This window comes from Ctenocephalides felis, unplaced genomic scaffold, assembly GCF_003426905.1.
Source record: "Ctenocephalides felis isolate EL2017-DRISC unplaced genomic scaffold, ASM342690v1 CF-g0.4_SCAFFOLD_03571, whole genome shotgun sequence".
Lineage (NCBI taxonomy): Eukaryota > Metazoa > Arthropoda > Insecta > Siphonaptera > Pulicidae > Ctenocephalides > Ctenocephalides felis.
This window is the reverse complement of record NW_020539725.1, coordinates 68,679,789-68,695,349: the sequence shown is the minus strand read 5'-3', so window position 1 is coordinate 68,695,349 and position 15,561 is coordinate 68,679,789. Positions and strand designations below refer to the sequence as shown.

General features: G+C 27.0%; 1 protein-coding gene across 1 annotated transcript in view; it reads right to left on the bottom strand.

Annotated features, from left to right (window-relative positions):
• LOC113386623 overlaps positions 1 to 8,087 on the bottom strand; it is a 60,872-nt gene extending 52,785 nt beyond the window's left edge. Inside the window, 1 exon segment of the mRNA XM_026624391.1 lies at positions 7,948 to 8,087. Coding sequence (XP_026480176.1) covers positions 7,948 to 8,087 — 140 coding nt within the window.
• Positions 8,088 to 15,561: the final 7,474 nt, after the last annotated feature.

Sequence of the window (15,561 nt, the reverse complement as noted above, 5' to 3'; positions counted from 1 at the left end):
TATATATTGTTTTAGTTATATAGGTTCAATGTTAAATTACAGTCGGTGGTACTAAACACGTGGGCGCACCCCATGTCCTCGCTAGTTGCACAATTATTATCATCTCATTATAATAATATAATAATGAGCTGAATCGCTGAAATAATTGACTGCTAATAATGTAATTGAACGTTTGCAACTAGTTAGTTACTAGTTAGATTCTGTGTCATTCACTCCTTGTTGATATCATACTAGAGACTTCATAGAGGTTTGTGCTATAACTGTGACTTTACTTATATCGGCGAAACCGGACAAAACCTCATCAATAGTCCAGTCATTACTGTAAGTTTACCTCGGAATTCGAGATACCCAGCTGTAAGTCTGTAAATACTTGTATATTGACATCAAAAAGTTGTCTCAAAACCAACATATGATAGGGTGTCAATACCATATGTAGGTTTTGAGACAACTAATACAAGTATTTACAGATTTACAGCTGGGTATCTCAAATTCCTAGATTCTTACCTAATTTAAGCTTAAATGACGGGACTACAAGCGCCTAAAACAGCAAGAAAATTAAAAATAAAGCGCAAAATAATCACACTTTTAATTTCTATGACACAATAGTTCTTCTTCGCAAATCGAGTATCCCACAAAGACGCTTTTTTATTTTATTTCACAACTAAATAGCAATCAGAATTTGAATATTATATTAGCTATTAGGATCTACTTGAACTCAAAATTGTTTGAGTTTGTGAACATGATGGCTTGTTTAAGAAACTCTCCAATGAGAGCCCTAATTATTTATAATAAATCAATTGGTTGTTTTTTTCTTAAATCTCCTCCTGGTATTCTATTTGTCGGCGATTGAAATTACTACAGCATATCCCTGGTTTTTGAGACGATCAAAATAGGATATGCTTTTACTCTTTTAATTTCGTGTACTGACCAAGACGTTTCACAGAGTCGGTTTTCATTCTACTTGATAGGAATATCCTTAATAAACGGAATGATACTAGTTCCACCTGCGAAAATTATCAAAATGTACTTGACAATGTATCTTATTTATGTCGAAAATCTAATATTGCGTTTGTGTTGACACTAACTACACACTTTTACACAGATCCTTCCGTTATTAAAAAAATTTTATACAAATTAAATTGGCCTCGGAATGCTGCATTTCCTTGCATTTATTTTAATTAAATATTTTTTAAAATAGTGACTGATTGTATACTGATGTGTATACTGATTAAAATTGAGCATTTTATAATTACTTGTTATTTGTCATTATTATGTGTTAGCGTTATTCTAGTTTACTCAAAATAATTTAACTCATTTTCGACAATTGAAAATTGACATTGAAATTTATCCGATTGTGCATACATTATTACATGTATGCACATTCATGTAAAATGCTTTCTCTCAGAATAAATGAACTTCAACTTTGAATTCTTTCGGAACAATAATTTTTGAATCAAACAGATTAAGTTAACCTTTTGTAGGTTAAAAAAATATTTCATATTTTTGCCGTAATAAACGTTGGCAAATATTTCCTATAGCTTGGAATCGAACTCAACTTCGGCTAGCTGGGTATCTAGCAGTATTATATGAAATTTTCACAATAGAGATTAAATTTTAAGCTTGGCGTATTATCATCATATGTTTCATAAACTTATCAAACAAGGATAATGAAAAGGACATTTATTTTGCATAAATAGTTTTTATTTCAAGCTTTCTTGAGTATTGTGATTAAAAAGTTATGTTCTCATCATGTTTACGTGCTTGTTGAAAAAGTACATCGAAGTTTGGGATTGAACCAGAACTCGGTCAACTCGGTATCGAGCAGTATGAAATCAGATTTTCATTAGACAAATTATAGTTTTTGCCAGAGTAAGCTTAAGGTGTATTATTATGCAATGATTGTAAAAAGGGCATTTGTTGTAAATAAATAGTTTTTATTTGGAGCTTTTTTAAACAAAGAAATCAAAAAGCTGTATTCTCATCATATGTGATGAAAAAATAATTAGATAATTGAAGGTATGGAGATGTGTTGACAGTACATCAATGTTAACTATTAGCAAAATCTCAGTTTGGTAAATTTTATATCAAATTTTTACCCCATTTTGGCTTGTTGGAAAAAAGCTGGCTAATGAATGTGGAGGACTCAAAAATTTACAAGTTTACGAGTAATAGGACAAAGCTTGTAAAGAAGTCTAAATGTATCATTTTCGCTTTCTTTTACAAAAAGGTTGCCAACTCCTGGTTGCGTTTTAATTTCTTATCGACCTCTGATTCTTTGACTCTTGACTCTTCATGATTCTTGATTCTTGAAGTAATTCAATAACCGTGTAATTGATAGGAGGTGATGTGATTTCAATCCAAAGAGTGAAATGCGGATAAAAAAAATGATACTGAAAATATTTTTATTGTTCTCGAAAGAGAATGTTTAGAAACGGTAAAAGATCAAGTACCTTTAGATTTATATATATGTATACTTCAACCAATTGTTTATTTGTGGGCTTTGATAATTTTATCTACCAAAATATATGATCAATTTCCAGAATTTACTTATAAAATATTTTTAGTTAATTACTTCCATTACCCAGTGACACTATTTTTAAATTTATGTAGAAGTAAATAAAGCTATATATGTCAATACTTCAGAAGAAATAATTTGAAGAAAGTTGTTAATTTAAATAAAATATTAAGCTCAATTCAACGTGGGCTTAGCTTGAGGCTAATCTCAAACATTTGAATTTACATTTCGAACTTAATGTCTCATAAATTTAAATTGATCCATTTTCTAAACTTATTTCCATTGTCATGTGTCGAAAGTTCTCTCGAGATCGAGATTATAAATTATACAGGTATATATATATATATATATATATATATATATATTTCAATCTCAGTACAAATGTTTATTTCATTTATTTTCATTTTATTTTATACTCTCTGGGAATTAAATTTTACATCATAAAACAAATATTGAGCAAGCACCAGCTCACTAGATTTTTTTATTAGCAATAAAATCTTAGATTAATATTTTTTAAATGTATTAACAAAATCCGCGTTGTTTCCATATTTAGCAATATTCTAAGATCAATGAAACAATTAATGCAAAGTATGCGGTATAAAAATTCTTCAGAAATGATTGTTTCAAAATGTGTGGTAACAAATATGTATCACGAACAAGTTTTTTCATTGAACAAATCATCATGAAAATATTTTAGAGTAAATTATGCAAATTGTCTTTCACCTTTTTGGGATAAACCGAGAAGGAGGAAATACATCCAGATTTGATTCACATTTGAAAAAAATAGTATTTTTGTAATAAACTCTATATTTCTCTGCAAAATAGTACAGAAAGCCGACATTTAATTTTTACAAAAAAACTAACTCGATCGTTACGTAAAAATAGTGATTTTTCAAATAGCAAAATATTTTGAAATTATAAAAAAATGAAATTTTTTTCATAGACCTTTTCCTCCGACTGTGTATATTTATACAATTATTTTATTTCAAATATACTTTTTACTTATATGTTTCACATTTATTAAAATGCATCGATTGACACAAAACATTTAACATTCATATGAATGACCTCAATATGAGTGAAAAAATGGAAAGTAATCGCCTTATTTATGACAAATATATTATATCGTGACCGTTATTCAGTTTAATGCATTTTAAATAATGCACTTTGTAAGAGAACGATTTTATGTACTGTCATTTGTAATATATTATTATCAGGTTAATCGCCGTGTCAGTCATATGTATTTGGCGGTATGCAATTTAATATAGTCATATATGTAGGGCTTAAAAAAATAGTGGTTTTCCAGGAATTTTGGCAAACATTTTTTTTCTTTTGTCCATGAAGTTTTCTTGATACATTTTTAACTAAATTATATAATAAAGTTACCACAGTCCATGAAAAAAGTGGCGATTGAAGATTATTCTGTAAAAATTGTATTCAAGGGCTAAATGACCCCCAGGTCAAAGGCCTAAATTAATACATAAAAAAAAAGATTATTGCACTTCTTTGCTGCGCATAAAAATTGCATATTCTTTGCTATTTTTTATTAATTATTAAAGTAAGAAGTAAAACTAATGGTGCATGGCATTATGCCTTAATGCAAATTGCTGGAACTTTCCGTGACATGAATTAATTATATAATAATTTCTAAAAATCATTTAAATTTTTTTTGAAAACACTGAAAAAGTGAGATTTTTCAGTGAACATTTTTGAAAAAAAAAAACTTTTTTGGAAAATTTAATTTTTTTTAAATATTTCGAAGATTATTTATACTTTGAATTTTTCTAAAAAATTTTAACGTTTTACCTTCCCGTAGGTTAAGTTATAGTAATCGCAAAAAAATCGAAAATGAAAATTTTTACATATCTTTACGTTTCAGAAACTTCTGAACATTTTGGCATACTTTAGAAAAAATGGATGTATGTGTGTGTGCGGATACAAATTTTCGTCGACGATTTCGGGAACACCGATCAGCCAATTTGAATTATTAAAAAAAACATTCGATTCGTATTAATGCATAGACGTGCTGATTAGTTTTTGGTAAAGGCAGGTCGAGCCGCTTTGAAGATACGGAGCAAAAATTGCCAAAAATGGTAATTGATTTTTTGAGAAGAACAGGTTAAATTTTTAGAAGACAGGCCTAGCGGTTTCGGAGATTAAATGAAATATTTTTTTTAAATGCTCTTTGGCGGTCAAATGTCATCATTAGATTATAGAGAAAAAAATTTTGTTTATATTTCTATGAATTTCGTGAATTTAGTGCCACACATCTATCTTTTCTAAGGTATGCTAACATGTTCAGAAACCTCTGAAACGTAAAGATGTATAAAAAAATTCATTTTCGATTTTTTTGCGATTACTATAGCCCCATGGTAAGTTAATAAAGTTAAAGTATGCATTTTCGTTACCCTCATAATCACTCTTTATGGCAATTTTTATAGAAATTGAATAGCAAGTCCAGTCATGATAAAATTATATTCTATGACAGAAATTATATTTGTTATATTAGTGATTGATATTTATGTATCTTGAAAAATAATAAAATCCGTTACAAGGATTATCATTTCATAACATTTATTCAGTATATAAAACCGTTATGATATCTAAATCGTTCCTAACTAACCAATTTAATATCAAATGTTACACGATTATAGCCTGAGTAATCTAGTTAAAGTATCAACTTAATATTAGTAATAAGCCCTCATAATCTAGAGAAAGTAAAAGATAATTCCATGTCTTATATATGAAAATTCACTGAAGATCTTAAAAATCAGTCTTATAGAAATAAAAATATCCATTATCTCTTCTGAATGATCTATATGAATAAATTACAAATCATTGTGAGTACTGGTAAGAATATAAAGTAGGACTATTTGAACAAATGCTGTTTTAGATACCGTAAGAAGTAGTAAATTATTTATAAATGTGTTTTTGAAATTAAATTTTAATATGATATTTGTGTCAACTATTTTACAAACTAAATCCAATTTGCAAATAGTGGTTTTAATATGTATTTGATATGAAAATCTTTTTCCTCGTCTTCTTATTATTACCATCTCTCTAACTTTGCTTCATGAATAATTCATTTTCCTACACAAAACACGATTTTATTATGCAGATATCTAACCTTCCTCATTATTTTATTATGAGAAGAATCGTTAACTCGATTGTCTACTATTAGAGTCTATGATTAATTTTTTTTTCAGACTTATAATATAATATCATTTAACACGTCATTTGAAGTAAAGATAGAATGTTCATTTCTCAGAAATCGAAAGCGTTTACCACGCGTTTTATGAAAAAAATACACAGTGATTGTAACTTTTATTTTGCTAATTGATAATTAATTGTTATGCGATTGTGGATTTTGATTTAATAGCAAATGATGTTATGTAGTTGTTTAAAATATTGATAGAGTAAATGGTGGTTAATAAAATTATTTTAACTGGTTTTGTAGAACACCCACGTCAGATGCTGTTTGAGGAAATTACATAAGTATCAATTTTTTAGAGGTTATCGAAAACTTGCTTTTTAAATTTATAAGATTATCTTACATTTTATACACAATTATTATGAAGAATTCTTTATATTTCCATATTCATATTCCATTATTTGCTGTTTACTAACTTAAAACAATCAAATTGTAAAATTATTATTATGAGCGTAATTAATTGTACAATTAAATGAGAATTTTAAAAGTTTTTAGAGTCAGTTGCAAAATTTGTACTTAAAAGCATTCGAGCTTTGTTGACAGATTTGCATAATAATAATATTAGTAATAAGTGAAAAAGAATTATTTTCCAGACCAATTATCGAAATAAAAAACTAGAATCGAAACAAAAATTTTATAGTCGTATTTTTATTTGTGAAGGAAATTGGCCCAAAAGAAAATATTTAGACAAAAAATATTTATTACATAAATTTTCTTGAAAAAATAAGAACGGAGCATCCGATTTGAATGATTCAGAAAACACTTGTATTGGTATAATGAAGAATTAGTTAAATTTTTGGACTGGCAGAGATTTGGCTATCGATTTCAGAGATCAAATGAAAGAATTTAAAAAAAAAATGCCATTTGGCAGTCAATAAAATCTAGAGAAACAAATTTTGTTTACATTTCTATGAATTTCCTGGATTTCGTGGAGTTATAATTTCGATATCGCACTAAAATCAATTAATAAATTGAAATTTATCTTTTTTGTATATATAGTAAAATATGTTGATAAGATTTTTGTTAAATTCATTGCAATAAAAAGAATTGAAACAATCACATATTTTTGAAATATGCGTTAAAAATTTTCGATAAAAATAATATGAACTTTTTTAGCAATTATCTACAACAAATTTGACAAATTAGCAAATAAAACAAAATACAACAGAATCATAATTTTTGTTTAAATAAAATAACTGATTTAAAATTTTTAAATATAATAAAGATTGAATATATATTGAATACATACGTATATAAATATATATATATATATATATATACATATATACACTGGATGTCCCAGAACTCAACGTCAGATTTTTATTTTTTACTAAAATATTTCTATAATAAAATTATCAAGTATTCTATCATTTTAAAATCCTGTTTTTTTTTAAAACAGCTTCTCAAATTCGACCAATTTTTGAAAATTTTGAATTCATAGAACTTAATTCTTGAAAATTAGAGCAATTGTATCTTTATTTTGACTGTGGTCCTAGAAATGTTATTTACGATTACGGATCCAAAGTTTTTAAATAAACAAAATTTACAAAAATTAACAGCAATAACCGAAAAATGGTTGCAATTTACCAACGTTGTATGTTGCACTTAAAAGCTCACAATTTTTAAACATAAAATAAACATTTTTTCTAATTCTTTTCATGATGTTTTTGATCAGTATCATCACCCTATTTCGGCTTGATGTTGAGTTCCGGGACACCTTGTACACACATTCCTTATAAAACAATATAGATTCAGTTCTTTATCCAAATATTACGATTCAGAACAATTAAAAATTTCATCAGACCAAATCGCTATTTATAAAAACGCACTCACCAAAATTTAACGGTAGCGAAACACATGTTTTCTCTAAAAAGCGTTTCTTCCGCGTTCCCACTTGAAAAAAACTGCACTTATTAGAAACAAATCTAAAACACTGGAGAAAAAATCATCACTTTATTTTATTTCTGCTCTGTTCGATAGATTGTTAAATATTTTAACTGGTCCAGAATAAAAATCCAATAGCAAAACTTTAAGGCACTATTTTATTAACACATGAGCACTTTTTGGCAACTGTGAGTTGCCGATTTTTATTAACCGAAATATCGCGCGGGGGGGTTGGTTTAAAAACAAATATACACGATTTTGGACTTATTAAATCAATATATTTAGTTTTTAGCTACAATTTTGCCAAGTTAATTATTAATTTCACATCCAATGTTACCTTGTCCGCGACGGAACGTCTTCTGAACGCGCTGGAGAAAGTGAGCTGTGATTTAACCATATAGAACCGCGGTTCAAATCGTCGGCAACAGTAGGAGAAGCCGATGCTGATGATGAATAAATATGTGCAGATTTACTCATTTTTAATCAATTTTTATATATAATAAATAAATAAAGTATTTTGTCACCAGGCATGACTTGAAAAGTTTGTGCAACGCGAATGAATATTTGATATATTATTTATAGTATTTTTTCAAGATTTCCAAATTTGGCATCCACACTGATAGTTTTCATATGTGTCTGACACTGAAAAGTTGTACATAAGTGGTGTCAGACATATGCGCCTAACGCAATTTAGTAGAAGGAGAAAAAAGTTTTAATATAAGATCCTATCAGTCACATATGCGTGACAAAAAATAGTGTTTTTCTAGAAATTTTGTCAATATTTTTCTTTGATGCATCAAGTTTAGGTGATACATTTTTAACTAAATTATCTAATAAAGTTACCATTGCCCATGTGAATTTTTTTCTGATATTATTGTAGCGAATAACGTGTCGAATATAACAAATCTATGATTTTGCATTTTTTCCTTAAAAATTTCAAGCCTCTTTCAAAAAAAGTTTCTAAAATTTTGTTCAAAGTGTGTGTGTATTTATCTTATAAATCGTTCTACTGAATTATAAACTTCCCGTAGGGTAGTAATAGTAATCGTCCATTATATATTCCTTCACGTTTTGAAGGTTTCTGAACATTTTGGCATACCTCAGAAAAAATTGATGTGTGTGTGTATGTATGTATGGATACAATTTTTCGTCCATGTTTTCGGGCGCATCAGTTTGAATGGTTCAAAAAACATTCGATTCCTATTGATAGGGTGATGTGCTGATTTGTTTTTGGTGAAGGCAGGTCCAGCCGTTTCGGAGATACGGAGCAAGGAGTGCAGAAAATAGAAATTGAGTTTTATCAATTGAGTTTTAACGGAGCATAAGATTCAAATGATTAAAAAAAAACATTCAATTCGTAATGACGGGGAGAAGTGGTGAGTAGTTTTTGGCAAAGGCAGGTCCAGCCATTTCCAAGATACAGAGCTAAATGTAAAAAAATGGCAATTTTTGAGAGAACTAAGCGTCCGATTTGAATGATTCAAAGAACTTTCTGCGTGTGTTGACGAAACAAATGATTTTGTTTTTTTTTTTTTGAATATTGAAAATAATTCGAATTTTATTTTATTTCTAGCTAAAGTTCTAAAGCTTCCAGCAATTTGTGGTTTTTAAAGGTACTGTTATTTTATTCTCACTAAATTGTCGGCATTTGTATGCTTAGTTGCTCTCAGCCAATTGTTTACATTTCAACTTTATGGTATTAATATTCAATTTGAAACGACTTTCATGTAATTTATGCATTTTTAATAATTAGTAGTTTTTTTCTTATATATATATATATATATATATATTTATTTATTTATTTATATAGCTTCTACTACATCCTGATTAAAAATTATTCTAGTTAAATATTATGTTAAAAATATTATATTTTTCATTACATTACAAAATTACCCATACATGATTAATATGGCTATATTAATATTTTACAGGCTAAAATATACAAAGTATACATTTTATTACATTGATATTACGTCATTTTGGATATTTTGCAGAACGTCATTTAAAAATTCCAAGTATGATTTTTTTGCAAATAAATTGTATTATTTAATTATTTTTGCAAATATTTAGTTGCATTTTTGTCGATGGGTTTTTCGAAAGTGATTAATATTTAAATTGTTCATAATTTTTAATAAGAATATTACATCCGTGTTAACTTATAAAGCAAGTAGCAAACAAAAATAAAAGAAATTAAGTTGATATAACTTTTTGAAATTATGTGTGTTTGCTTTGAGTACAAAACTCAGTTCAGTTCATAAAAAATCTCGTCACTTCAATGATTCTTTATAAGGATATTTTTTAGTTTCGTATTATTTTTTATTTTGCCTATTTACATATTCAAACAGCTTTAAACAGAATTTATAAATACTATTTATATGTAATTCAATGAAAATTATACTTTTTAGCCAAATTGCAGCACACCATGTTTATGGTTTCATATTCAGTATTAAAATTTGACCTTCTGAACTTCTGAACTTCTAATTGAATTCTCATAGCTCTAACCACTAATTTTATAATTCATATAATGCTCCCTTGTTATGCAATAATACAGTTTTTAAAAATAAACAATTAATTTTCTACTAGAATCATCGCCAATCTTTTAAGAATTAGAAGATTCTTGAGAATCAACTACAAATTAAAAAAACTTTCACTTAGCATGTCCATCGATGCAAAAAAATATGATTGAATTAAATATTTTTATTTATGGACTCGGAGTTAATTGAAACTCGTTCCTGAATGATTTTGTTACATCCAATGATAGTTAGTCAATTGTGATCATAAACCAGTTATTAAAGAAAGAATACTTTTTAATTAACGACTTGCTTTGAAATTTATTAGGAAAATCTGTAAAATTGTCACTGGTTGTAAAAATAATTTATTTGATATCTTTTGTTCTATTTTGTTAAAATTCACTACATGAAAATATAATTTGGACTTGGAGAAATTTTTCGTTTTTCGTTTTAATTTCGAACTTGCAAAGCCTTTTACCTATCTTTGCTAAGAGTATAACTAATATTTTCCAAATGCCCGATTTTTATCATTATTTTTTTGACGGTAGATACCATAGTCTTATAGACCATACTGAAATATTACGGCTCTACGACTACTCGTTTAACTTTAAAAAATCAAAATTTGCAAAAAAAAAAGTTTGCAATAATTAGTATCGTTTTTTTGGCATTTATCAAAATTAGACTTTTCATCGACGTTAGCTCAAAAACGCCTGAACCGATTTCAGAAGTTTAAAAGCCATTCGATGTATTTCGATGAGGATTAATTATATATTAATTCTGGATATTTTTATCAAGACTTTGGCCAAAAATAAAGTTTTTATCACTAAATTTTTTAAATCGATGTCAGGAACGATCGAGGAGTGAATGAATGGCTTTAGGAGAAAACATCCTTGATAATAACTACAATTATTATATATGCAAAAAAGCATTATGTATCCTATTTATCATTTCTTTCAGACCGTTTCACGTTCTTATTAGAAAGTGAAAAATATAACGGAACAATTTTAACAAAACGCTAATTGGAGTAAATTCGTTTAGCAAATTTACGTAACATATTATGCTGATTTGAATAACTATATGATCTGATTGATAGTTCGCTCTTGAATGCTCTCCTTATTGGCTCATTATTTATTACCACCAACTTTCACTATTTTCAATTTTACTTTTTTTTTGCATAATTCCCAAATTTTGCATTCGTGATGAAATACCACGCAATTTTTGATCGTATTTGAATATGCAAATTGGGAGTCGATCGATTGTATGCATAAGGAGCGGTTTGGTAATATTTTGGGATTCATGTTTGTATTGAAATGGAGATTTTTTTTAAGAAATTTGAAAATGGAAATTATATTTTTACATATCATAATTTGAGTTCAAACAAGCGTCACCAACTTCTTTTTGGCTTTATGGTAAGACCTTTGGCCTCGCAATCCGGTGTAATTAAAGATTTGATACACACCTCAGCCAGTCTGATATCAAGCAGTAGTGATATCAGTTTTTTACTTGGAAATATAGATCTAAAATATATTGTGTTAACTTCGTAATTCTCTAATCACTCATTTATTGTCTCTAAATACACTCTCTACAATATTCATCCCTATAAGTGAAAATAATCCTCCCTGGATATAGCTGCATATAATTTAAAATATGTCCTTAGTTTTAGTGGAATATCGTGTACAATCATCAGGTTGCCTTCTAAAAAGCAAGAAATATCATTACTACAGCTAAAACCTTTGCTAAGTTCAAAAAATAATATTAAAATGATCAGTAAAGGTCAAAAAAGTATTATCATTAATAAGATTTTTTTTTAATTCAGGAAATAATTAAATAAAATCAGGTCGATTCACCCAATTTTCAAAAGTTATTTCCTGAAAAATTAGATTTTAAAAAATATTTTTATGTAAAAGCTTTGCGAAGTTGCTGGTAATTTTTCTTATTAAATTTTTTTAAGTTTTGAAAAACAATTCATCAACCTTTTTCATGTTAGTTTTTACAAGCATTTTCATATATTTTTTTAAATACGTGATTTATATAAAATAAATTACATTTATTTTATTTTTTACCTCCATGATATTTGAGCTGGTCATAGTCTCGTGGTAAAAACTTGGTCTAGCAAACTTAATATCAAGCAGTAGTGATATCAGATTTTCATTTGTAGATCTGAAATATAATATAAAGTGAAAATCGCTTCTTGGGACTTTGCTGCAAAAATAATAAATATTGACTCATAATAATCATCTGTTAAATTAATATAGCAATTGTTAATGTCTTAATATAATATTAGAAAAATATATAATGATTGAAATTAGAATCATAGTTTAATTACAAATAGAAATGCAGCCAGACTTTTTAGTTGACTTTGGATAGATCCCTAGTAGAAATGTATCGTGGCTAGAGGGGTAAAATATCGTGGCGCAATATTCGAATCTTGTCTTTAAATGGACCGGACAATATTTGTTTTCAAAATTATGGAAAACTTGGAAAATTCATCGGAAAAGTGTTTTATATGGTTTATTACAAATAATAAACATGTTTTCCATCTGATTTACGCCTCTAATTCTATATTTACACGAATTATACATAATTTTTAAATGTGGGCGAAATCCAAGTTTTTTGTGGCCGACCAAGATTCATTTCTTCAGTATTATCGAACTTGGGAAATATGTGGTATTTATAAGGGTCACGAAAAAAATTAACTTTAGATAATTAATTAGCACAAAAATCATGATTAAAGCTTTTAAAAAGTCATATGCTCGATCGCAATTGCTAGTTTGATACATTTTTCTTACAAATTCAATATAAATTTTAAATGTGGGGGTTATGCATTTTTTTTCTGGGCAACCACGATTCGTTTCTTCAGTATTATCGAACTTGGGAAATATGTGGTATTTATAAGGGTTACGAAAAAAAATAACTTTAGATAATTAATTAACACAAAAATCATGATTAAAGCTTTTAAAAAGTCATATGCTCGATCGCAATTGCTAGTTTGATACATTTTTCTTACAAATTCAATATAAATTTTAAATGTGGGGGTTATGCATTTTTTTTCTGGGCAACCACGATTCGTTTCTTCAGTATTATCGAACTTGGGAAATATGTGGTATTTATAAGGGTTACGAAAAAAAATAACTTTAGATAATTAATTAACACAAAAATCATGATTAAAGCTTTTAAAAAGTCATATGCTCGATCGCAATTGCTAGTTTGATACATTTTTCTTACAAATTCAATATAAATTTTAAATGTGGGGGTTATGCATTTTTTTTCTGGGCAACCACGATTCGTTTCTTCAGTATTATCGAACTTGGGAAATATGTGGTATTTATAAGGGTCACGAAAAAAATTAACTTTAGATAATTAATCAACACAAAAATCATGATTAAAGCTTTTAAAAAGTCATATGCTCGATCGCAATTGCTAGTTTGATACATTTTTCTTACAAATTCAATATAAATTTTAAATGTGGGGGTTATGCATTTTTTTCTGGGCAACCACGATTCGTTTCTTCAGTATTATCGAACTTGGGAAATATGTGGTCTTTATAAAGGTCACGAAAAAAATTAATTTTAGATAATTAATTAGCACCAAAGTAATGATTAAAGCTTTTAAAAAGTCATGTCCTCGATCGCAATTACAAGTTTGATACATTTTTCTTATAAATTCAACCAACCACGATTCGTTTCTTCAGTATTATCGAATTTGGGAAATGTGTGGTCTTTATAAGGGTTACGAAAAAAATCAACTTTAAATAATTAATTAGCACCAAAATCATGATTAAAGTTTTTAAAAAGTCATATGCTCGATTGCAATTAATAGTTTGATATATTTTTGTTATAAATTCAATATGAATTTTAAATGTGGGGGTGATACATTTTTTTTCTGAAATTATATTGAAAACCAATATAAGATTAATATAAATAAACAATATTTACCCCAAATTCAAAATTATTATTTTAACCCATATTTAAAAATATTATTTAATTCATATAGAAAACAGAATTTAACTCATTGATAATATCTTAGGTAATACATAGCTCGATCAGCTCGATCGTAATTAATAGTTTGATATAAATTTTATATGAATTCAATATAAATTGTAAATATTATATTCACATTTATTTTTTCTTTATTATCGAACATTTACATTGGGAAATAAGTAACATTTACATTGGTCAAGAAAATAATCAATTTTAAATCATAAATTAGCGCCAAAAACATCTATGGTGACTCTTAAAAAACATATTTTTGAGAATTAATTAATTAATAGCTAAATTAATTAAATCCATTATTAAACGTGAAGATATGCAAAAATTTTCATTTTCGATATTCGTCTCATTACTATAACTACCCTAGGGGAAGTTAAAAAAGCAATAAATAATTTAACTATATTGTATTTATTTATTAACTATATTATTTAACGATATTTTAAGTATGGCCATCATTCAATAAACAAAACAAAAACAAAATTATACAAGATTATAATAGTGCAAAAGTATCAGAATATATATATATTAAATTTAAATAATGTGAGTAAACGAGAAAAAAATGTAAACAAAATGTTTGATAAAAAAACAAAACTTCGAATAAAATAAAAGTTAAATAATAAAATTTTGTGATTAGTCACATGCCTTGCTTAAATTTGTTTTACCCTGGTTTGGTATGTATTAATATTATTTAAATCTGTTATATCTGCTAGTAATATATCGATTTATATTTATAAATTTAGACGTTTTATATTTATTCATAGAATAAAAATTTCTGAAATTGCATCATATATACATGTATGTATGACCATACCATATATATGTACGAACATCTGTTTTTGAGAAACTACTCAAGAGTGTCTCTTCTTTCTTTCATATAACCGATGTTTGTATAAGACTATCTCACTTCGTGTACGATGCGAGTCCTTTCTTCTATGCGTGTCCTTTGTCCTACGACGAAATATTCTACCTGACTGTGTCAGTTGTGGCCAAAATTATTTTATACGTATTTTATGAACAAATATTATGTCATTGCACTTTTGTTTTATCTTTTTGATAGCAATTATTATTTATATTACTATACTAGTTTATTATTTATATTAATGTTATTTAAGAGTAAAAGTTTAATTAAAAAATTAACTTAAATTCAAACGAAGATTTTTTTAAATTTATTATTGTGTACATAGAAAAGAGTGTGATTATAAAAAATGTTTGTTGGTTAGTTCTTGAAGAAGGAAAGAATCCATAAGCCCAAAACGTAGAATAAAATAAGTGAAATATTAATTTTGTTTTGTGAAGATAAAATTTATTTTATATAATTCAGAAAAAAAATCAATAATAAATCTAAATATTTAAAATTTTATAAATATAAACATATTTGATATAATAATAATTAATGGCGTTTTTATTAATTTCGTTTTGAACATTTTCTAACTAACGTTTCACAGATTATGT